Below are 26,469 nucleotides of genomic sequence, written 5' to 3'. Positions count from 1 at the left end.
AATAAGATTTAATTAAATGCAATTTAAAAAAGGTTAGTGATTATGAGTTATTGAGATAGTTTGTAATCTTATATATAAAATATATATCTCTGACTTTATGATAATAATATTGTCTAAATACGTATTAGTAGCATAACAATTTTCGTAATTATTTTTATTATGTGAGAAATAGTATAAACTCCGATTTATTCCTGGTCGAATTTCAATCATTGGGCGATCAACAATTAGTGTTAAAACAGCTTAAAATCATATACAAAAAACTTCAAACTCAGGATATATCTACGTGAATGTGAAATAAAACAAAATTGTTTATTTTCCTACAACTGTTTTTAATAATTATGAATTTAGCAACCATTAATTTTTTTAACGGTAACTAAAATATAAATACATAAAAAATAGAAATAACATAATAATATACCTTAACTTTAGCAAAATATATACTTACAAAATAGTAATATATATTATAATAATATATATTACTAAAGTAAAAATACCATTATGAAAACCAATTAGTCAGTTTTTAAGATTATCTCCTAAATTACAGTAAAGAAAATTAAAAAAAAAAAAAGAATTAAATGTCCTGAATGTTTTACTATTTACAGGATATAAAAAGCTACATTTTCATCACATTATTAATAGTATTATCAAAATTTTATTTTGTCTGTGTAACAGTAAGGTTCTTTGAATATGTATTTTTATTAGTATATACATAGTGCAGATGGATATTTAATTAGTCATAATGTTTGCCTCTTACCAATACTGATAAATAGTTTTTGAGTAAATACTCTCAAAAATAAACTATATACTAAAATTTAACAGAATTTTAGCAGGTTAGCTTAATGATGGACCATGACCTAAAAAAACTTTTATGAATTATGTACATAAATGCAGTTAACATTTGTCTCCAACTGCACTATTAAGAACGTTAATTTTGCATATTTAAATGTCTAGTGACTATTCAATGAAAACCAAATATCCTTAAGAGTCCATCATGGGAATAGATGTAGTGTAGACTGGTGTCTCCAATTCTATTCTGGCAGTTGTTCTTAAGCCTAGCTGATTTTTGATGTGGCTTATGATATCTTGATCTGCTGGGCAACTTTGTCTAAAGGCTTCAAGTTCATACATGTTTGCCATATACCTATTGCATAAAGAAATAATAAGTAAGAACTAATATTAAATAATATGAGCATGTAATTTTAACTATTATAAAAAAATGTAAGAGGGTATGAATCAGATGGACTGTTTTGTTTGTTATAATTATACATTATATTCCCCAATATATTTTATAATACATAGAATAATTCCATCTCTACCATGAATCTGTGAAAATTGTGTCAGAATGGAAAAAGTAATTGTTCCACTATTGAAAAAAGGCTAAAGTAAATATTGAAAAAATTATCGATGAATGTCATTATCGGAAGAGTATTTATGAATATCATATAAATGACACTTCAAAGAGCTTGCAAAGGATGAAGAAGAGCAATGCTGTGAAGAGAGTGTAGTATTTAAACTAAATTTTGATTGCGCAGATAATATTTTCGCACACCGTCGGTTTATGGTAACTTTCTGCGAGAGCTTTATGGGTTGATGATGCCGGTGACCATATATTTAACAAGTGTCTATAGGATATATTATCCGGTACATATAACCAAATCTGATCCGTGCGGATGACGTCATTACCAATTGACATTTTTGTTAACTATTGTTAAGACTTCTAAATTATAATATAGTTATTATCTTAGTACAGAATTTAATCAAATTTAGTTAATATGTTAAAAATAAGATTGTCTGGTGCGGGTATGCCGCTCTAATGTTAATCCTATATAAATGCATATAAATAATAAGTATAAGGAAAATATATGTATATTTACCGCCACAGTCCTTGGAATTTATTGGGTATTTCAAATTTTCTGAAAGCTTTAGCGCCAATCCTAATGTGTTGTAATCTTGGCATGAGTTCACAATCAAAGCATGACATTGTGTCGCCTATAAAACATAAAAATTATTGACTTTTGTGCTTAAATGAATTATTCACTCAAATATTCAATATACAAAAACATACCTGTGAGGAATCGAGTTCCTCGTTTTACCATAAAATCGTTGATTCGTTCTAGGTGGGAGAATAGGGGTTGGCTGGCTTCCTTAGTATCAAGTGATTCATATTTAGTGACATACATTTTAAATTTGGTATAGAGATTTTCGATTAATGTAGCCACTTCTTTGTCCTGAAATAATACAAAAATATTTTAAATATTGCTAACAGTGTCATTCTAATGTTCATGACAGTTATATTTTGGATCTTATATAAATTTGCACATATGAAAATCTGAATACTTAAAAAAAAAGTAGGGCAAAGAGAAAGAACTGATATATTAAAATACAGCAAAAATGTGATTTAATGGGTATGATTATGGATATATTGGAGTGATTAGTGCAAGTATAGCACAGAAAAAAAATGGGTCTGTAATACTGCGGTCTTTCGAGAATGTGTGAGGGTACTTCAAGAATATGTAGGATTCCGTCAATAAGAGCAGTAATATTTAAATGGAGCGAAAGAAGCTATGTAAAACAATAACGATTTTTTTTATTTAAAAGGGTGTAAGTATGCCATTAGGTATGGAATATAACATTCAAATGTCAGCCATCCGATTAAATTTGAGACATCGATCTACATCGGCTTATACAGGCTACAGGCCTACAGGTGCACAGAACAGCTTCTCTATAATTTTTCAATTTCTTCGGTTAGTAATAGGAAAACTAGTGTTTTATTATTTTTTTCTGAATTTAAGTACATTTTCACAACCGTATTTACACGCAAGTGAAAATATAACACTAGAAATAGTAGATAATAAACATAACTAAGATGTAGATTATCATAATGCACATGCGCAGAACGAGCCAATCATATACCACATCTTCTTCGCGCTTACATTCCTAAATTTAGGTAAAATAAATCGGTCATCATCACTCCATAGAGCTTGCCGTTGACGGGATGAAAAAGTACGGACGATCAGATCAAAATTCAAACCAAACACTAACTTTTTGTGCATAAATGTTACTTGGTGAGGATAAGTGTTTTCATAATACGTCTCACAAGCTTTTGACCGGATATGACATTTGGGATTAATCTACAAAATGAGCAAATCGCTATCGCGGAATTACTGTCGACGTCTGCAATCATATTTTTTAGAAGGAAAATTTAGAGTCTCGCATGAACGAGCATTTTCAACACTTAAACCTATCTCGGATGGAGTTTCTCAGGGTAGTGTCTTGGAACCACTCCTGTATGTGCTGTACATTCCAACAACAAAAGAAACAGTAATTGGAAGATTTGCTGACGACATAGTTATCATACCAAAAGATATATCCTTGCCCAAGGTTGTAGAAAAAGTAAAAGCAGTCAAGAATATCTACAAATGGACTAGAAACTAAAAAATACAGCTTAATAACTCTAAATCTGTCCATGTTAATTTTACGCTGCGGCCAAGTGACAAAAGACTAATTATATCACTTGAAGTATGCTCCATTCTTCAAGCAGAATCAGCTAAATACCTCGGCACATATCTCGACGGTAGGTTAAATTGGAAACAGAGAAAGAACAATTTGTATTTATGGGGTTGCATTAAAACATCAAGCCAACTAGTAATCGAACGAGGACAAAACGAAGTTTCACGATTAATAAACTAATGTTTGTCGCTACGTAACCAACGAAGAGCTGTACGATGACCTCGAAGTCAAATGGATATGCAAAGTGATACAAGATTTCGCATTAAAACATGAAATAAGGTTGCTAGATCAGAGTGGAAGCAATACAACTACTGGACAATACAACAGAAATCAGAATATTGAAGCCACACGAACTTATTTAGTGTATAAGTGCATTCTTAATTTTAGCTTAAGTAGTTTACTTTTACTTTTGGGAAATACATAGTGGTGTATTCATCCCGCATTCACCTTGATTGTGTATTAATGCAAGTATAACAGAACAATAACCACACATTAATTTGTAAATTAAGATTGTAGTAAGAGTATCTAATGTAAGACGTAATTAATAAACAAAATTTTCATAATAAAGAATAACACAATAGATTGAACGACATTGAAAAAACCCTATATATGGTAAATATAAAATGTTCAAGTATATTTATGTGAGTATGTAACTTGATATATATTACTAGACAATTGAAAGGATGATACTAACTTGTACAAATAAGTTGTGACCACCGGGGACTGTCTTCATTATGTGTCTCTCAATTTTCTCATTTTCCAAAATGGCCATACCCCTATCGATAAGAATTGGGGGAGGAGTAGCTTCAAAATTCGTTCTAAAATCAGGTGGTGGTTTTTGCATGTCCACTGTTGTTACTTTTAGGCTGATGGTTTTGAGTTCAGCTAGGAGATATAATTCCATGAAATATTCTTGACAAAATAGACAAGCTCCTTTACGACGTCCATCGATGGTGGAAGCCTGAAAAAATAAAATTCATGTTATTACAATTGGTTAAATAATTATTATGAGAAAATGTCTAACTTAACTAATAACTATAATAATTATTTAAACAATAATGACATGTGGATACTTTTACACAACATAATGGAAACAATGAAACAAATTATAATTTTATAGAGCATTATAATTGAATGAATCATTACAATGGGATTGGCACTTAAACTCAATTTAAATTGTTTCTAACAATTTCGCAAGCGGCAGGAATAGGCAATTTGATGTTATTTAAATTCATTTTGGTCTATTTTTCGTTGTCAACGGTATTTAGAGTTAAACAACGTGCATATGGAAGTAAATTAAAAGCCAAATACAATATTAATATATTCTGCATACACATTGGTCATGGTAACAACTGAAAGAAAGCCATGTTTAATTCATAACTATTTTTAAACGGTGATTACGTATTAGGATTTCCTCCAAAGGTAACATATGAATCATTATATATATAGAATATATATTAAATTATAGAACTAAATATAAACTAAAACGAAGACTAAAATAAATGAAGTTATATGGCCGGATATCTAGATCAAGTAAAATGATAACTTGTAAAATAAATTCATTGGACATTATAATTCAGATGTTGTATTTAGTGAGTGGATATTTTATGTACCCTGGGATTTCTATATTTAAATTAAATTTCATTTCGTGGCATTGTATTGACATAGAATCTCGTTGTTGTTCCGTCCTACATTTTTTGGCACTTTTTATTTTCAGTATAGCGAATTTTCAAAGGAATCTTACTTGAAAATAAAGTAATTTGCATATTTGAATGCAGAAAGAGAAGTTGAAATCTGAAAATTATCCTCAGACATGTTCACTTTTGCTTTGACTTCCGTTTTCCTTAAATATACATAAATTTAGCATTATTAAGAGTTTGTTAATCTTTAATATATGAAAAATTATCAGCACAAACATCACAATTGAATTTTATAACTTAAATTCTTACAATTTTAAAACCTTTTTACATATATGCAATTATATTTGCTTTTTTGTAACGATTTACGTCAAGTATAATAAATTGGAGGTTATCAATTTTACAAAACTCTATTTTACTGCAATACAATTTTTATATTAATTTTTATTGATGATAAGAGTTCATCTTATTAAAGGTAATTGAATTTTAGACTAAAACAACAATCTTGTTTATATATGTATTACTGGTTGTCTAATATATGGCACTGTGAGTAGTATGAATGCGAGAATAGTTATTAGTCACCATTCACTTTGTTGGCACTTTCATTATCGGTTAGGTAACAGTTAATAAAATTAAAAATATGGACACCTCATAATTATAAAATAGTATACAATATATATTATGAGATTAGTATATTAATAACAATTAAAAAAAAAATTTTTAGCAAAGAATACTTTTATGAGACATCTGTTGTTTTCCGAATAATAACACTTTCACTCCTGATACGGTAAACAGTTTGCAGGTATCTTGTATTGACAATACTTTGCTTTATACATCATCACCTTTATATTACGGGTTACTATGTATTTTTGAACATATGGAAACGTGCGACGTTGTGAATTATATAGTAACGTAACAGTAACATTTAATAGTAAATCAAACATCAATTTATTGATTTTATTCCCCAATTAGATAAAAATTAGTTAAATGACATACATTAGATGCAAAACATTTCATAATTATAGTAAAACATTTCATTAAATCTATTGTTTTACTTTTTTTAATATTGCATTGCATCCGTAATAATTACAGTATTTCATAACACTTTAATGTAGAATGTATATATCTTGGCATAAACTATGTCTACTGCTAAATTAAATTCAGAGATATTTTTATGAACTTAGTTCTATTTTGTACTAGGTAATTTATCAGATGCAATAGATTTAAAAGGGCTGTTGATACCGGAAGTTCCGTTTAAGAATTGTTCGGTGATTGTGTAGATGAACATTGATATCACTCCGGTTTTGATTGTTTTAGATATACTATGGGACATTCAAAATGACCTTCAATGTCATATTTTGAAAAACCTACATTTCTGTGAATTTGGCCGATTTTAAGAATCAAGGCCATACTTGTAAATCGTACATAAAAACGGAGCACATCACTGTCTGATATTTACAAATTGGGATTTAAAACTAGAAATGGTGATGTCGATGAAGTGAATTGATTAATTCCTGAACTAGTGATTCTAGAAACTATTTAAATATTTATGCCGCAAAATTATTTTTTGATCAAAACTCAATTTTATCAAGATAGGCCTGGGATTTGGGTTTCGCAAACCCACAAGCAGTGATAGAGAAACCATTACTTCCTGAAAAAGTAACTGTTTGGTGTGAACTTATTTGGTTTCGTTTCTTTCAAACTTAGGATGAGCACAGCGTTAAGGTAAGCTTAGTCTGCTATAGAGACTGGGATTTTTCTGTCATTGTTATTAGATTATTTACACTTGAACCAATTTTGGTTCCAACGTTATTTCACCTTAACAGCGTAAGAATCAATCTCTTACACATTTAGTAAGGTAACTATGTTATTATAATATTTAATTATAATATAGTAATTTTATTATAATATAGTTTTTAGGATAAATTCATTGGCCACAGCGTAGCTGAGATTTGATACTGTTGTGTTATTTTTGTGGGCAGATGTTAATAAGAACCGATATCACTACAATAATCTTTAAATAACTGATAGTTAAAGAAAAACATTCATCAAGCGGTTTGTGAAAAGTATCTATAAACAATCTATAATATGCTACGAAGCCAAGCCAACCATGGCAGCCATTTAATCGAGTTTATTTTTCATTAATAAGCTGTGATTTAAAAATATTTACAGTACAAAGTATATAAAACAAAATAAATATACAATATGAAGCATGACTCAAGCAATATAATTACAAATATATCTCTACCAATAAATGCAGTGAGATTAAAAGGAACATTATCAAAATATAAATAAAACGAATACAAAAATATATTAATGGATAATATATCACAAATGAACAAAGTTATTTTTCCCAGAAATATACATCGCAATTATCAGCTACAACTAAAATAGAATTCAGACTATAAAAGAGCAGACTATCTCTACGTTAATAACTGTTAGTTCATTGAAAAAAAAATGTCAGACGAATGCCCAAAAAGGCGAGTTAAAAATAGTATCGTGGTACGACTGATACAATCTTTTGTAGTTTATGTAGGTCATCCAAATTGGTACAGTCTGTGGTATAAAGTATTATGTAATTACATCGACTATTTGAACGAACAATATTTTAGTTAAAGTATCTAGGAATAATCTAATTTTTTCACTTAAATGGTTGTTAAAATCACCGATCACTGTTTAGTAAATAAAACAGAGCTTTGCACACCCATCGGGTTAATGCTTAAAATTCTAGTGTTCTATTTTATCCAGTGTATCATTAATTCATAAGTGACAAAATGCTCTCGGAACCTATATTATTGTATATTTACTTATGTTAATATTTCTTTCGCTAATATGTTACATGACTACAAAGCTTGACTATGTTAGCTGCACAAGTTATGTTGAAAGTACATAATTGTTAATATCTCTATAAATATTAATGTTTTTAAAAGGCACAGGCAATGCTGCATAAAATATTTTTTGAAAATTTTGAATAGTGTTTATGTTTTATTTTTGTTATGTAAGAAATTGGAGGAATATGTGACGGATTCCTTTGTAGATATTTCTATGTGGTCTCTGGTCAAACAAAACATCAAGTACGGCCTTATAAAACGACTATTGTGAAAAGGAATATTTTCTATTATATAGAAAATTCGAGATCATAACGAATAATTTCAATTGACATTAGTCTCGCCAAATGATTTCTCCCATGAATCATTTGGAACAATAATTAGTGAGGGTCAGTGCATTTTTATTATTTTAAAGGTTAAACTTTGGTTAAGGATCTTTGATTTTTATTATTAGATATAATAATTGTGATGTCAAAAATGTTATAGAATTAAATAATTTTTGATAAAAACCAATTTGAAAATATTGCTACAATTAAAAGTTATTTTAAGAGGGTATATTTTTTTTTAGCTGACGGTTTTGTATTTATTCACTTTTCTTCATATTTAAAAATATATTTGTGATTGCTAATATTTTCAAAAGGTTTATTGATCGAGAATCGCTTATCATTTGTTTATTTCTTAATGCTTTTATCTTTAATTATTCAAGTTCTGCGGCTATAAATAAGTGGAAAAATAACACAAAACTACTATCGAATCGGTTTGGTTAGTTTGACGTCTTTCAAAATAATATAAAATACTTTAACTACTTATAAATAAATATGGCAATTCGAAGAACAGAACAAGGTCAAAATAAAAAAGGACATAAAAAACTATGCAATAATAATAATAATAATAATAATAATAATGATATAGGTGATTTAGATTTCTTGGAAAAAGAATAAGCGAAGCGAGATAATTAAATTGTAGTAGAGTAAATCTTAACTGAAGCAATAAGGTATTTAAAATATTACTGAATGCAATTTACTTTACTTGATATATATGAAACAAGCGATGAAATATGGATTGCCCATCATCAACATCCTTAATATTAAGTATATAGAATTAATAAATGTATTTAAAGTTAATTGTTTATATTAATTTACTTAAAATGCAAAAATTTAATATACTCTTGAATATATTTCATAAATTACTTGATATAGACAGTGTTTTCATTTATTGCTGTAAAATTGATTGCAGTATGGAATTTTATATTAGATCAATTGTTATACTTGTTATTGATTTTTTATAGCCGGAGACGATCCAACCTAATAATAGAGTTACAGTAAATTTATTTCTATTAATATAAATCTGTATACAAGAAATAATCGACTCTTGCTGATTTTTTGTCCATATGAATAAAAAATTTTATGAACTTTTTCGATGATGATTGAATTTTCTAATAATTTGTCTAAAATATCGAAATGAATGCTGTTTTCATCCGTGGAGTATGTCCAGTGTTCGATGGAGTAATGTAACTGAAATGTAAAGCAAGTAATGTTCATACCAAACATTTTTGCAGGATTTTTTAAATTAGATAGGGAAATTAAAACATTTTTGTTTTCTTCCATCTAAACTGAGAAAACATGTGACAAATACAAAAAAAAATACAATTTTTGATACATTCTTTAAAATTAATTCACGCGCTATCAATCAACTAATGTGGTTTGGAATTTTACGGCTCATGCTGGCTTGAGTACACACAAATATAAGTGTATTTCCTGAAACTATCATATAATAATAATATATATAATTAGAACAATATACAAAGGAAGCTCCTTAAAGATCTAATTCACTTAATATTTGAATTAGTTTTAAAACAACCTCTTCATTTTGGATAACATGATTCGTTTTGAAATAAGCCAAGTTAAATAATCCAATTAATTCAACATTGAGGTGGAAAACAATATAAATAATTTTGCATGTATGAGTAATGAAAATTATAAAGTGATTATCCTTGACCGAATGTTGTCAAAAATACGTGTTTGTGTAAAATTTAAACACATTTAACTGTGTTAATGCTACGAGAATTAAAAAAAAATGATTCGGATAACCCAGTTGGCATTCAATAATTTTCAAATACATACGCAGATATCTCTCCGTCTTTCTCCGCATTATTGGTCGGTCATACTATACCGTGTCAAGGCTATTGCGATGTCTTAACTGAATAGAAAATGTTTATAAATTTATTTTCGAGCCACCAGAATAAAAATGCCATTGTTCGCTGACTCACAACACTGACATTCTTCTCAATTTCGATTTTATTAGGATAGTAAAGGTCACCGTGTATGTATTATTATTTTATTTATAAGTTGGTACTTGTAAACGTCATTAGAGATCGCTATATAGGCGAAACAAAAAAGATTCTGTATATTAAATAGTTGAAGGCCTCGTTTAATTATAGAGTAGAACTAAGACGTGTCTTATGGTCAACATATGTTTTTGAATATTGACTGTTTCAAATGTGCTAAAACTTTCGTTGAAACACTTTTCAATTGGTGTTTGTGATGTTTGAGTGTTTAGTAAGGAATTGAGGTCGGAAAATGTTTGTGACAAATCTGTCACAAACAGGTTATGATATGATGTAGCCTGAGTGTTTGTCTGCATGCGTTGGTTGCCTATAAATCTAATATAGTAGCTGACCATTTTCGTCGCACCAAGGAATCCAAGAAAAAAATCTTACGAGTTATTCTCGGATTCGGTATAGTGAATTGTACGTTGAGATTGCAGTCAGGAACTGGTTGAGCTTTTTCCTTATTTTAGTTTGTTAGTTTGTTAGTTATTTTAAGTAAAGTTTATCGTCTTCAAAGTCAGGTTGAAGGTGTTGTGCTAAATATAATGTTGAAAGATATTGTTGCTAATATATAATCCATAGTGGTGGCGGATGTTTGTTCAAAGAACTTTTTTGGAAATATAAAATTTGTGAAGGTACAATTGTTATAATATTATTTATTATAACCACAATCAATCGCTTGCAGACTTCAATATTGGATAAACACTCAATATCACATACTGTTGGAATTTGGGTGGATGCACTGCAGTTCAGAAGGTGTAAGACCACCAAAGCGAACTGTCGGGAGAATTGTGATACCGTCATTCCGAAGTTGCTGAAACCAAACCTGGCTTGTAGGCAATTTAACTTTGGGATCACCATCTAATTATAGTTTAGTGGAATTTGGATATAAGCACCGCAGATTTCCCAAAATGTCAATCTAAACTATTGGAATTTGATTCATTATTTCATGTGAACCCAAGTTCTTCTTTTCAACCAATTTCAAACTTCTTTTGATATCCAATCATTCCAAACGGTTCAAAACTGTTTTACAAAGGGTGTTTAATCCCGTAAATATGTCGCGAAATGCAATATATCGGTTTATATTAATATTTTATAGAATTTCATCGATTTTTTCAATGATTGATCGGCCAGAATTTCCACTTCCAATTTTCGGAAATACAAAAGCAAAATACATTTTTACATGTAGTACATCTTCTATGAACTGTTTGAAGGCGCCATTGAATTAACATCACAAGTAGTGAAAGCAAGCTGCGACCATGGACAACCCTTTGGTAATTTTCTTCAGGAGGGAGGTGGTACATATTGCGACTGGTACGCCGCTAGTACGGCGATGTTCCGTTTCAAGTGGTGGCAAATGTTTATATTTTAAACTTTCGTTTAGTTTAAAATAGGAACGGGTCAGCAGTATTGTTAGTGCCTCGGTCACAACTTATTCTTGTGTAATAAAGTGTTTAATTTCTACACTCTATCCATCAAAATTCATATATAATAAATGTGATAGCAATTCCTGCTTTGTAAAAAGAAACCTTCCTTTTAATTATAATTCATTTCTATAAATGGCTATGCTAGTACAATTGTTTTAATCCAACATACATTGTTTAACAATAGTTTTTGGGAGCATTCACAGATAGCGTTGGAATACACAAATATATTAATTATGTAATCACATAGATTTGATGTAATTAAACATAACGTATAGCTTATTAAAAATGATGACGTCTATACGTATTATTATTTTATCTTGTTGACTTTTTAAATAGAACTAGGATTGTGTCAATGATTAGGATGGATTAACAATAACAATTTTCTACGAATAAATGGATTTGTGTGTCGAAAGCTAGTAGGATGGTCCACTAGATTTCGTCATGACGTTCCTGTTTGTTACGTTCTCATTTAATATTTTACTAAATATAAATTATATTGTAGACAACAAACAATTTTAATCTCCATAACCGAGAACTTGTTTTTGGAATATTTCTGCGGTTATAAGTGTATTTGAAATGGAAAGTGAAAATGTTATTCGTAACTATTTCTAATTTATTCACGACAATAAGAATAATATTAAAACCAGATCTATCATTATGTAATATTCAAATATTAAGCAGAATCGCAACAATTCAGTAGACCAATTTATTTCCATCAAACTCCAATCGATTTTAAGGACTGTGAATTAATTTTTACGTAGTTTTAAAATACTTTCACTGTAAGCAAAGTTCGAATTAGTTCTAATTAAAATACTTATGGCTTCAAAATATATTTGAGCATAGTATAACGTGGGGCAAAAGTCCCGCTCGCTCTCATTGACGCAATTTCCGCTGAGTTGGCAATAATGGAATGATTATTTTCAATAAATATTGTTACTATTTCTGCTCGTTCTTGTGGCTTATATTTATCCATAATAAAATTTGGTCGCCTACACAATAGTTAAAGTGAAACTGAGCTAAACGTTACATAACCAAGATGGCGCGCAATCACAATGGTAGCGGGACTTTTCCCCAACCTTACTGTCAAATCATGTCGACTCATATTCGACCGATTTTTTCATAAAAACGGATGCTGCTGAATCCGACTATGCGACATCGACCGGAAGAAATGGTAAATGGAATTCGTGTTTGGTAATAAATACATTATTAGGACTTCTTATTTAATCATCACAAATAATATTTCACGTTTCTGCACAGCATGCTTCCACTGTCATGTCGCAAAATATGTTGTCGTAATTTAACTTGAATAATCAACATTTTTTAAAACACATTATAGTTTCAGACAGTTTGCAGAATTGTTAATCGATATATCGCTTTCGATATTTTTTAAATATTTCAAAAAGCAGTGATATTCTTAATGGACCTTTAGAATTAAGTTTTATTGAAAATTATGGGATTGCACTAAAACATCAAACCAGCTAGCAATCCGACATACCCAAAACAACGTTCTACGCTTAATTGCCAATGCTTATCGCTAAGTAACCAACGAAGAGTCGCATGATGACCTCGAAATCAAATGGATACACCAAGTGATCCAATATTTCACCTTAAAACATGAAATAGGGTGGTTAAATCAAAGCAACATGGAAGCAATACAGCTATTGGACAGTATATAAGAAATCATTGCTCTCCACTTCCAAGCTGGCTGAAAGAGCAATTCTTTATGCCCTCAATGATTTTACGATGACAAACAATATCATTCCAGATGAGCAATTCGGGTTCCGCGCTAAACATTCAGCCGTTCATCAGGCCCATCGGCTGGCCGCAAAAATCAACTGTGCTTTTAACCGACGTGAAAGACTTGGAGCGGTCTTCTTGGACCTAACCAAAGCCTTTGACAAGGTTTGGCACGAAGGCTTAGTGGCGAAATGCATCCGATTAGGTCTACCTGATGACCTAACAGCTCTTATCAAATCATTTCTGTCAGGACGATCGTTCCAGGTGAAGATTAAAGATATTCTCTCTAGCCGGAAAACCATCGACGCAGGAGTTCCACAAGGCTCCCCACTGGCACCCGCTCTATTTAATATCTTTCTTTCAGATATCCCTAGGAGACCACAAGTTGAGGCTGCTTTTTACGCAGACGACACTGCTTACTTTGCTTCTTCAAGAGTAGCACCGCACATCCGAAGCAGACTCCAAAAACAACTCGATGAGACGGTCCAGTGGTTACATTTCTGGAGGTTGCAGGTCAACCCACAGAAAACCCAGGCCATCTTCTTCCACAAGAAGCGTTTTGCACCGAGCATTTCGCGTCTTAAAATCGAGAACGCAGAAATCCCATGGTCAGAAGAAGCCACCTATCTCGGTCTTGTCTTCGATCGCAAATTTAGGTGGAATTCCCACATTCAAAAGTCCCTCCATAAAGGTCAAGGTATTGTTAATTTGCTGTTCCCGCTTATCAACAGAGCCAGCAGGCTTCCTCTATCTATAAAATCTCTCCTGTACAAGATGCTGGTTCGATCAGTCGTTCTATACGGCTCCCCTAGCCAGGTGGAACGTCTCCAAGTGTTTTAAAACAAAATTCTCAGGAGAATTATCAATGCCCCATGGTTCGTCAGGAACAATCAAATTCATAGAGAAACAGACGTCCCCCAAGTTCACGATTTTATATCCGAGGTTTACTCGAGATATTTCTCCACTCTTCGTCTCTCGGACAATAGATGTATTACCGAGCTGGCCGATATTTCAGGCCAATAACTCATTCGGCTCTTCGTAGCCTTACTCTATCACAGCCGACACTACCCCGTCGTGCTCTAACTCCTAATTGTCTCGACCTTCTCCGGCGAGCGATTAACTCATGTACCGCAAGCTGCGTGGTGTGATAATTACGTCCTTGCCTGGCCCTTGTGCCTCTTAACGGTGTTACCGGTTACGGGCACCCTCCTTACTAACAGTAAGAAGTATCAGTTAGGGTCATTGGATCAGCTGATAGAGTGGGGTTTAGTGGGTAGCCCAGAGGCAGCCTCCACATAACCAGTCCAACTCGCTTATTCTTGCCGGTCTTCCCGACCAGGTATCCGTAACAGGATTCCCCTACCCGGTTCCAGGCCAAAAAAAAAAGAATGTCTGATGCGTCTGAATATGTAACCAAACAACATATGAAGTCAGCCATAAAATTGAATTTGTGTTAGCACTGGTGGGCTATATTGCCAAATCTCTGAAAAATTCTTGAAAATATTAGTGAATAATCAGAGGTTATAAACCGGCAAACGTTGTAAACCAAAACTCAAATTTGAAGCGGTGAAATTGCGACGTGCTGACGTAATACATTTTGATGACGTGCATTGGCTATTTTATTGGATCCACATAGGGATTTGGAAATGGACACCATTAACCAGACCATTAAAAAAACTCGTCTAGAATCATGAACAATGACTTCTTCATCAAGAAAATGTTAAGGCAGTGTGGTTTCTCGATAGCGTAAATCGGACGAGATAACTCAATAGTGAAACAAATTGATGGAACCTCATGGAGATTTTTAATGAAAAAAGCCTTAGTTTTCTAGTAATTTAGAATTCCATAATATTGTAATTTCACTGTAATTTTTTTAGTAGTATCACTGAGATATTATTTAATAATTAAGGAAAAGATAAATTCGTTTGAGCTTCATCCATTATGGCTGATGTTAACTATTTGTAATGTTAATGATCTAACTGCTGAAATAAATACTGATACTTTTAGTAGGGCATTTTCGTGGGAAGCGCCTGTTTGTTAGCTCGTAGTTTAACATGTTCGGAGATGATAAAAATGTTTTCTTTCACTGACAGGTAATAAGTATAGTATAATGAGTTTTGACATGAACATAGACGTTGTAAATAAGTAATGTTTAAGTTCTTTTAAGCATCGTTTAGAAAACTTGCTTAATGGTGCAATGTATTTTATTCAAATTATTTTCCACTGTTAGCTACAATCTTTCCCCGTCTTTCAGTTATCAGATCATCAGATTATGAATCGATCAAATTTCTGGCTTCCTTGTAAGAAGTTAAGTACTGCTTGGCCAGGTTATGTGTCATCGAGAGGAACAAGTAATAGTCGAAAGGTGGAGTAAGACCTCCCATTTAAACACTTCCATCTCTCTCAAAATTGTCTTCCATCAAAATTGCATTTTTGTCATTTATTACATTTATTGTTTGATTTGAAGAAATCTGCTACCCAAGCCCATCAAATATTTTTAGAAACTTATGATGATGTTACACTGTTATATTCCAATTGTTTCGGTTTCAATGATTTAAAATTGGCGATTTTTATGTAACAGGTCAAATGAAAAGTCCCCGTCCTGTGTCAGGATAGATGGCACCATTAGAATTAAATTCATATGTTCTCAGTTAGACCAGTAAAACCTCAAAAGATGCGTGTATAAATTTGACAGCTGTTGGATTATTAGTTTGTGAATTATAGCATTTTAAGTGAAGCAATTTTTGTTATTGTGAAAAAAATTGATAGAAAGGAATTTCGCGTGTTGATAAAATATTGCTTTTTGAAGGGAAAAAATACAGTTGAAGCAAAAGCTTGGCTTGATGTCGAGTTTCCGGACACTGTCCCAGGAAAATCAATCATCAAGGATTGGCATGCTAAGTTTAGACGTGGTGAAATGAGCACCGAAGATGGTGAACGCAGTGGATGCCCAAAAGAGGTAGTTCCGACGAAAACATTTTAAAAATCGAGAAAATGATTTTGAATGACCGTAAATTGAAATTGAATGAAATAGCAGACACTCTAAAGCTCTGTGCAAACTGGATGGCGTGAGCTCACTTTTGATCAAAAACAACGACGAGTTAAAAAAGCAAAATAAACCCGAGTTTTTGCGTTGATATGTGACAATGGAGGAAACATGGCTCCATCATTTCATTCCGAAGTCCAATCGACAGTCATCTGAGTGAACTGAACACGATGAACCTGCTCCAAAGCGTGGGAAAACTAGGCTGGCAAGGTTATGGCGTCTGAACGGTTGAACAATGTTGAATACTTGACCTGTTATTGACAAAGAACGGTTTAAAGGACCAAAAAGTTTAGCAATTAGACAGCTTAGTAAGTCATTAATTAACTGTTTATAGACGTTTATATGCAATGGATAAAATCCAAAGGTGGGAAAATGACTACCATGCTTACCTGGCAAAAAGAAGAATATTCTGTGATGCAGAATATTGTAAAAGTGGATCTACTACGACAATCTAAAGCGCAAAAATCATGGGTTAGCTCAGGATAGTCACCCACAGTAACGCCGAAATGAAATATCCATAGCCATAAACTTTTACTGTATATATGATGTTATCGGCAGGATGTAGCATATTGCTGCTAAAATCTAATGAAACTGTTACTGTAGATGTCTACTGATGCCAATTAAACGAACTAAACGATATATAGAACCAAAAAAGACTAGTCATGACATGAAACGAAATGTCATTCTCTTGTATAACAAAGCTTAGCCACGCGTTGAAAAATGTGAAAATATTGTAGATTGAATGAGTTCAAAAAGTTTACACCCTTCGTAGTCACCAGACATACCGACTTGATTACCACTTGTTCAAACTGATGGACTACAGCTTGACTGGCATATGGTATCTAAATGCTGAAGAAGCGCGAAAATGGATCGATGCCAAACTACTATAATTCTTTCGATACGATATCGCCATGTTGCCAGAAAGATAATGATGTCGAAAATGATTAATATATTTTTATCAAAATATATATTGTACCAATTTTTCTACATCTATTGCCCTTGATATCAAATACATTGTTCTTAAAGTTTGGAAAACACTCACAATTTGTGTCATATAAAACCAGCATTAATATGTGCTTCTACAAACAATAGATGTGTCTTATTTGCATATTTTGTCATATATTAAGGGAATGAAATAAGTTTCCCGCAAATGACGGTAGAAAGTTGCCAATATTTGAAGATTGTGTTATTGACATCACTTTACATCACTTAACTAGTGGCGGCTTCTTTTGTTAAAGGTACGAGGTTTATTTATACATCTAATAGTAAGAGTCAGATGCGATATAAAAAAAATTGCGCCACCTATTCTACCTAAAAATTAACAAAGAGTCCTGGTAAAAGTATATGTTTAATTTATATCATCGAGAACTACTTTGGGTTTTTTCGGTTGCAATAGTGCAGTGTTAAAATGGAAAGTGAATAAAGTTATTCGTTATTACGTCTAATTTATTCACGACAATCAGAATTCTCATAAACGAGGCTTATCGTTATATAAGATCGTCAAGCACGATCACCACAGTTCGGCCAATCGAATTTCTCTAAATTAAAATATAATTAATTACAAAAATTAATCACTTTTAATTTATAAAAGTGTAATCCCATTTTTCACACATACATAAATAGGGATATTAATAACGCAAACGTTATTTTAATTGCAATTATATTTTTTAATCTGTTTTAGATGACAGAATGGTTTATTGAAAACCGGGAACGTTATGATGATGCTTATGTATGAGTAAGATATTCAACTTTAGATGTGATATGTCTAATATTGACTAATTTAAATGTGTTCAAAACCAAATATGAACCATACTGACTCATTAAATTTAAACGTCAAATGATTCAACAAATTCACACACTAGTAAATTAACCGACTCATAGAATAAATAAAAGGAATATGGATTTAACCATAACATTAATTAACATAACACAAACTATTAATTCTTTTAGGCAAACTTAAAAAGAAAAGAATCCAACGAGATCTCGAAATTCAACCTTTTATGGGCGATTATGACTTAAACTATTTTAATGCCAAGTTAGTCCCCATAGTAACTGATTGTTGGCGTAATAAGGTTGGCGTAATAAGAAACTGGCCAATAGCAATTTTGACATTGCAAAATGCAGGGTTGTTAATGTATGGTTTAATAATTTATTACAATGCATTGGCTATTTTATAATTTAGTGAAAACAAATGAACTAAAGACGCATGCGATATTTGGTTCGGGAGGAAATTGAAATGCCATTGGATTCCTACGATTATTTGCTGACAATAACCAAGACAAAGTTATTATTATTCCTCTTAGTTGAAACCACTAAAGATGGTAATATTAATATAGATTTACAGCATTCAGGCAAATTTGAAATGAAACCTCCAGATAAAACATACAATGCATATGTTAAACAATTATGCGAGGATAGCTGTAGCAATTTAGAATGCTAATGGAATCCAGCAACAGCACACTACCCTACAAGTATTCCTAGATATGCAAAAAAATATATATAACAAAGAAGATATTTGCCTAATATAGAAAACCATTTGACAAAAGAATTCTTTATAGAATTACATAATACAGAATATACATTTTATCATATCATACATCCAGATAATACCGCAAGAGAAGGAAGTGCAATAATAACAAAAAAGAACTTTTTCTACTCTACATTTGTGATATACCACAAATGGAGAATATTACGATGGCTACATTTGCTGATGATACTGTAATTATAGCTGTCGGAGACAATAGTGAAGAAACCTCACGAAAATTACAACAGGCAAGTGACAATATAAATAATAATAACTAGTTAGTCGGAAACGACTAGTAACAATGTAATAATTAAATAATAAAAAAAATTAATTACTAAAATGCCAAATAAATGTTAATATATATAATCTTTCCACAAAAGAATTTGAAATTGAAAGAAATAAAAGCATGTCGTTGCAGATATTCTAGAGGATTTGGATTAAAACCTAGTCGAAGCCGAATAAATTAATTGAGCGATGCCGAATTAAAGTAAACACCTAATTAGTATATGTTGCGTGAAATGGATGATCAATACTTCGAGATTTCATTTATAACCCGCCCTGAACGGATCTTGCAGTATTATTTATATATATCTGCATTGTGGTAGTTTTTCAACCACCTTATAGTCCTCGGATTTTCGTCGGATCCTCGGATTCAAATTATTTCGTATGAAACTACGTAGTAGATCTAAATAGAGTTTCTTCTTTCTAGATAATCCACATTTTAAGAATCAGTTGACAAAAGATTTGATGTAATAAAACTATTTGTTATGAGAACGTTAATTAGAGAGAGGCATATCTATTTATATTAATGCGTTTTAAAATGCTTCGATCAAATATATTTTATTAACTTTAATTATTTTTCAATTAATTCGTTTAATGGATTTTTAATGGAAACTTTTTCATTAAAATGTTTTCAAGTATTAAGGTAAAATTAAAAATTATGAAATGGGACGGGGAAAAAGTAATATCGGTTATTACATTACAGGAGAACTTAAACATATGCCGTTTTGATCGATGATATTTTGCCACTTTTATTTATGACAACATTCATGATAATCACAAGAATTCTGTCAGTGTAGAAACTGAACTAAGTTATTTTCACAACCCTGTCTTCGAGCCACCTTTACACCATGAAGAAAGTCTTGTATAGACTAGAACAAATGATAGCAAGGTCCGACCTATACAGTGGATGCATCAAAACTTCCCAGTGTAGCGACCTTGAGGCATGTCGAATTTTACATCGTGGAATAACGGTCTACAAAATACCCAGAAATATAATCCCAGATGTTGAACACGGGCGGGGTGCCTGCAGCGCCAACTGGAACCCGATAACGAATAGCTGGCGGCAACCCCGAGACGTTTATCTGGGATGTTATTGAAGGGTATTTCGATTCATTCAATGCTCAACCATCGTTTGGTTTAGACGTGTCGCTATCGACTGCCCAAGCCTCGTCTCCAGGTAACACCGCTGCCATCCATTTTATCTAATTGTATTTTTCACATTTTTTTATATAGACAATAAATAACGGTCACATAATGTAAACACCACTGTTTCATTTCGTTTTACCTCCATTCACCCAGCCACATCATTTACCCTAAACCAGTCATTATGAATTTGCTCGATTTTCACAAGAATCTCTCTCAATTTTTCCGAGTCATAAACATATGTGACCTCGTTTTTTCACATCTTCCATTGATCAATTTTGACTACATTTTTATTTGCATTGGTTGGCTTATCCATGTTTAGAAACGATTCGATTTCTGTTTAGTAGAAATTCATAAGTGGTGGAAATTTGTTAGTCAACAGTCAGTTTTTTCAAAGTTCCTCTTTAACATTGAAATTTCCCAAATTAAAACGATCAAATCAATTTTGATACTGGCTTTACTTACTTAGACTCATCACAATAAACGTTACAAAATAGTCGATTAACCTGTACTGCATTTTTCGTTTTTGCGAAGGGCGATAGCTCTTGACTGGGTATACGAATAACGCTGTCAATTACCTTTCAAACGCGTAGTATCCTTTCATTTTGAATTGCAATGAATGACATGTCTAACAACAAATACAAAATTATTAAGAAATACGAATTGATACAAATGACAAATGACCACATAAGCCTTCAGTCAAAAACATCCAATGATATATTATTTAGAGTATCCAACCTAACATTAATATTGTTACATTAATATTAAATGTATTTAATCTAAAAAAAGTTAGTCCTATAAATGCTGTCCACTGCTTTCTAAGACGAAATTGCATACATCAATACATCAACGATTTGAATACTATTTATGAGAGTTAGAGGCTAGATGGAACAAGTGATAGTCAGGGACCAAATATGTTAAAGTCGAGTGGGAAACTTCCTAACCCCTAGTTCAAGAGGTGAGTTCAAGCTGTACGATTTGCCTGCTTCTTGCTTCAGTAAATTGACTTTGCTGATCAAATTATTCGCTCGATTTATGTAATTGATAGCTGAAGCATTACAGAGTCACTATCTGACGAGATTCGAAATATACAGAGATAAAAAGGATATTTTTGTGTACAGAATACAGCGGCATACAGCAGTTTGCTGTTTAATATGAGTGTGTAATCGCAAACTATGCTATTCTGAGATGTTATGTAACTCAAATACATGTGCCATTTTTGTTTTGAAACCTTGCGTCGGATGACAAAAGATCATGAAAATATCTTCGTTTTCTATTTTAATTACAAAAAAAGAAAAAAAAATGGATAAATTAAATAATGCACTCATTAATATCGAAACGCTTTCATAATGCTAAATGTAATCTTTTCTGGACAGATATTTAGATAGGGTTTTCAAAGATAATCAGAGTTTTTTGAAATAAATCATTGAAGGGTTGAAAAATTTATTAAACATGACAAATAATGAAATAACTTTAGGAATATTTGTAAAGTGAAACGACACGACTGCAGCAGGTTGTGAATATACAGGTAATCTAACAAGACAACGCATTTTCAACAAGAAAACCCAGTACATAACAAGACCTAATTTGTCCATGGTACAAATTAAATTAAGAAATTACTGAAATTTAGAAAAATATGTACAAATAATCTCGATTTTTTATATTTAAATAAATTTGCTTGAAACATTCTACAATATAAAAAATAATTTCATAATTAATACTTTATCAACTGCTGATAATCAAATCTTTTTTAGAAATGACGTACCTTCAATAGCAATCAACACTTGAAGCAAAATTTCTCGCCAGTAATAATACAATTTGTTTTAAATCTCTTTCAAGCGTGGATAAGATCTTTGTAGATATTTTTTTATATTTTGTGCTCATATTTTCTATTGTACGTGAAATAAAACGTTATTTTGCCCAATATATTAATGGAAACATTTTTATTAAAATATGCAAAACAAGTATTCTATGCAAAAAGTTTATTGAACCTCGATTAAGTGGCGTACTTACTGTTAGAAAATCGATTTAGCTGACTAGCAATCAAATCACACGGGTGTCCAAATATCGAATATCGTTTGTTGCTTATGCGAGCTAAAATGTTTTGTTTGACATGCATAACATACGCTGAATAAAATTAATAACTGGCGCTTAAAACTTGAAGATAGTTACACAATATATAATTGATATTAAATGATTAGAAAAGTAATTCAAGTGGAGAAATAGACAAATACTACAGTAAAATAATTATAACTGAATATAGGGAACAACTAAAATATTGGTAGTACTAAGAATGTCTTATAACTATTGTAACTATTAATAGAACTAGATCTACCAAATATGGTTTATTCAACGTTTTTTTGCCACGCCATCAATATGCCTCCCGCTATTTGTAAATTCGTTTTAGAATCGCATAATATTTTCTTTCCCATTTTATTCTAGTTAAAAAGAGATACAATGCTGTCTGATTAGTTCGAACAAGTAAACGAATGAGCCTGTCAAAGTCGTTCGGTTGTCAGACGCATGCAAAATTCTTGAAAGTGTGGCGACCGCCACGACCCTTTAGGCCACCACGCATTCAGCTACAACAAGTTCAAAGGTTGGCAACGCCGGTGGATTCGTACCACGCAGTTCCAGGCGATAAAAGGCCATCACGACGACGTCTCGCTCTGTTTTCTTTTCTCCACCCCCTTGTAACAGTACCACTAACACAGCGCTACCGTACTTAATTTACCTAACCTAATATACTGTCCATTCTCCCGTCGACCACATGTATCAATTATAAGTTAAAATAAACCAAGTTTTATTCAATCGGTGTTTTTAGTTCTCCTGCAAATTCCTTCCAAAAATAGTAGTGAGTTTTAATAAAACAGTAGTGTATCGCTAACCTAATAATAAACTATTGTGGCTGTATGAAGTTTTTAGATGTACTATAATGCTAAATTAGAATTTTGTAGTATGTCAAAGCCAAACTGAACTAAAACTCAGAGTTGATGCGGCAACAATGCGATGTTTTGGTGTCCCAAACTTAAATGACGTATGAGCAAAATAACTTTGAACAGACTATATGTTATTCACCATATATTGTCTTCTTTTGTCGTCATCTGGAAAGCTATATGGTATATCAGAGCACCATAGAATTAATTCTAAATGAATTTTAATAATATGTATATTCTATAAGATTTTATAAATAATTCAATATGATTGTTAAGAGTCGAGATTACAGAGTAAATCTTCTTTTTCGAGATAAGATATGAGTATGAGGTAGAAATATTAAGAGATTTAAAAGATGAAATAGGTTTTCAATAATAAGTCAACATTTCAGAATAAATTATAGTGAAAAATACATCTGATCAAAAAAAAATTGGATCACCAGTTCCACACTACACATTTCACACTAGTAATCAAACACATAATTCGTTATGGATCAATATAAATTGCTGTCGATAATGTCATCAATTTAATAATCAATTGACGCGTCAAATCAAATGAAATGAAATCGATGCCGGCGACACTTGATAAAATGTAATAAGTAAAATTAATAACAAGTTGAAGTGAAGTTGAAGAACCTGAACCAGTCTCCACAGCTGTGGTGCATCAAAAGGTTTACGGTGAAAATCGTTGTGTGAATACAACGAAGCTCGAAAAATATGTTATTCGATGATTTTTTTAACAATAAGCACTTGAATTCATCTTTGTTTTACTAGCTATGTCACTTTTATTAGGTTTTCATGTGGGAAAAAAAATTCGCGTTATGTATTAAAACTGACCTTATGTCAAGATAATCTGAATATGACTGGGTGTAGCATAATCTAACCGTGAGTTTTCCTTCTTTTGAGTTAGTTTTCTATCAATATACTGATGTTAGTGATGTATACTTTTACCTACTTCGCGGACATAAAAATAAAAGTAGGCCAGTAAGAGCTAGTAGTTGAAAACAAAAAAAAAAATAAGAGAGTTTTACCGAAACTATTTCTGCGCAGTTTATATGTGAATACCGAAATACATTTTTGGCAATCCTATCACCATTCAACTAAATATAAATATTTAAATCAATCAAAAAACAATCGTATTATTGAAATATAAATAGACAAATCCCGACTCAGAATAAGAACGGTTTGGTGGTTAAATTCGACAGAAATTTGCATCATATCGGTTTTAAAGGTGCGCCCTTAACATTTCAATTTCTGTGTGAAGGCAAATTATCAGTTTTCACGTCGTATAATTCATATTGCGGAGAGATCTGGCTCATTTATGGCGAATTAGTACGTTTTAAAATAGAAATTACGTCAGTTACAGTCTCAATAAGTAAACAGGATTGTCGGAAAAACTCTGTTGCGGTCAACACATGTTTCTGCTGTATTTTATCGGTTAATCTTTCACCAAAAAGCAAACAGTATGTAATAAAATCATTCTTCATTGTTATATTATTATAAACTATGAGAAGTGGGATGATATTAGTCACGATGTAAATTAGGCAATTCTTGAGAATTTATAAAAAATATGTTATGTCATCTCATCTCAGCGTCTATTAATATATGACTTTATATTTGAAAAACTATATCTACATATGTTAACGCTATATTGACCTATAGATGTATATTAATTTCCACGTAGGAAATCCTTTATTAAATCGACGTATTCACAATAAAAATAATAGGATTTCGTAATTTAATAATTAATAACTGAATGTCAATAAAAACCTATATAAATTATTAGGGTACGTCCTTAAAATCAACTGAATTGGTTCGATGATAACGGTTAGAATCGAACGAAAATACAAAACAGATAGCTTTATACTATAACACACTGGGCACCGGTATTAAACGAAATGTTTCACAGATCTTCGTTTTCAATAGTTTGTACATAACCTGCAAAATTCATTCTTTTCATTCATTTTTTCAAAACTCATTTCAAACTTTTGGTTTTTTGTCATGTAAAATCTGGTTTGTTTTGGGGTAGAGAATTTCAAGTATTCCACTGTAAAAAATAAAATCTAATCGACAAAATTAAGAACGATATTTTAAAATTGGTACTCAGTGAATTTTGCAGTCTAGTCAAGGTCAAAATTAGGTTTCAGTATTAACAAAATCCACCAAAACGCATCCCTCATATTATACTCATTCGACGAAACACCTGGCATCGCCTGTCGTTCGTTGAACGAAAGCAAACAGTAGTTAAAAGTTGTGAACGAGACTAGAATCCGTTAAAAGAAACGACCTGTTCTTAGTCACGCCCTAGGTAGCGAATACTGCTGTTTAGCTGAATCTGAAACACTTACCCTGATGATAAGCTCGATTTCGGGAACGTCTCCATTCTCAGAATGTCCGTTTTCCCTTACTTCATCCGCCATGTCTATAGGAAATTTCGATTATGAACAGTGGAAATCGGGTAAAAATGAGGCAAAAAGCACAATTTATTCACTTAGTAACTAAACGTAACGCGTTCAGTAATTGACTGAAAAAGTTCCTCTCTTGATCATTCGATTGGAAAGTGACATTACATAGACTGTGAAAAATAGATACCTGTAATGTCCTTTTCTTTACGTTTACTTCAAGTAACTCAAATGCTTTACGACTATTAGGTACCATAATCGATAATCAGGTATAAAAATTTGTTAAGCTGAAGGTTTTAACAATATCTTATTTATTTGTTTTACTACATATTATTTCCGTATAGTTCCAGCAGTCTCCGATAGATGTCGGCATAATTACAATTTTGATATAAATATTTTGTTACTCCTTATATATGTATATCGTATTAAATGTTATGACATATTTTGGTTTTAATATTAGTATTATATTATATGTAATATATAATAATGTAATTAAGAAAATATGATTAATTTTCTTTTAATATATAGTATAATGAAAACCTTACAGGTTTCCGTGGTGTAGTGGTTATCACATCCGCCTAACACGCGGAAGGTCCCCGGTTCGATCCCGGGCGGAAACATTACTTTTTTTTTAACGCACTGCGTAAATTTTAATTGTAATATTACATTTA

General features: G+C 31.7%; 1 protein-coding gene and 1 non-coding gene across 2 annotated transcripts; one reads left to right on the top strand and one right to left on the bottom strand.

Annotated features, from left to right (window-relative positions):
* Nucleotides 1-308: 308 nt before the first annotated feature.
* On the bottom strand, nucleotides 309-25,988 carry Clic (chloride intracellular channel protein 5). Its single transcript, XM_076419789.1, has 5 exons — nucleotides 25,745-25,988; nucleotides 4,205-4,471; nucleotides 2,066-2,228; nucleotides 1,875-1,989; nucleotides 309-1,141 (listed from the first exon to the last, which is right to left on the bottom strand). Exons 1-5 carry the CDS (start codon nucleotides 25,814-25,816, stop codon nucleotides 979-981), a joined length of 780 nt encoding a protein of 259 aa, XP_076275904.1. The 5' UTR covers nucleotides 25,817-25,988; the 3' UTR covers nucleotides 309-978.
* Nucleotides 25,989-26,345: 357 nt separating this feature from the next.
* On the top strand, nucleotides 26,346-26,418 carry TRNAV-AAC (transfer RNA valine (anticodon AAC)). The gene has a single exon. It is a non-coding gene; the product is annotated as a tRNA-Val (tRNA).
* The last annotated feature ends 51 nt before the right edge of the window (nucleotides 26,419-26,469 follow it).

Source organism: Rhynchophorus ferrugineus, unplaced genomic scaffold, assembly GCF_030347505.1.
Source record: "Rhynchophorus ferrugineus isolate W39M unplaced genomic scaffold, kcgeb_rfMv2 rfM1, whole genome shotgun sequence".
NCBI lineage: Eukaryota > Metazoa > Arthropoda > Insecta > Coleoptera > Curculionidae > Rhynchophorus > Rhynchophorus ferrugineus.
This window is presented reverse-complemented; position numbering and strand designations above follow the sequence as displayed.

What these genes read in the sequence shown, in the direction of transcription:
- Clic (XM_076419789.1), bottom strand. Translation starts at nt 25,816, where the DNA reads ATGGCGGATGAAGTAAGGGAAAACGGACATTCTGAGAATGGAGACGTT. An exon ending in AAATCGAGCTTATCATCAGG is followed by an intron (nt 4,472 to 25,744) that starts GTAAGTGTTTCA and finishes TTATTTTTTCAG; the next exon opens with GCTTCCACCATCGATGGACG. An exon ending in GTCACAACTTATTTGTACAA is followed by an intron (nt 2,229 to 4,204) that starts GTTAGTATCATC and finishes GTATTATTTCAG; the next exon opens with GACAAAGAAGTGGCTACATT.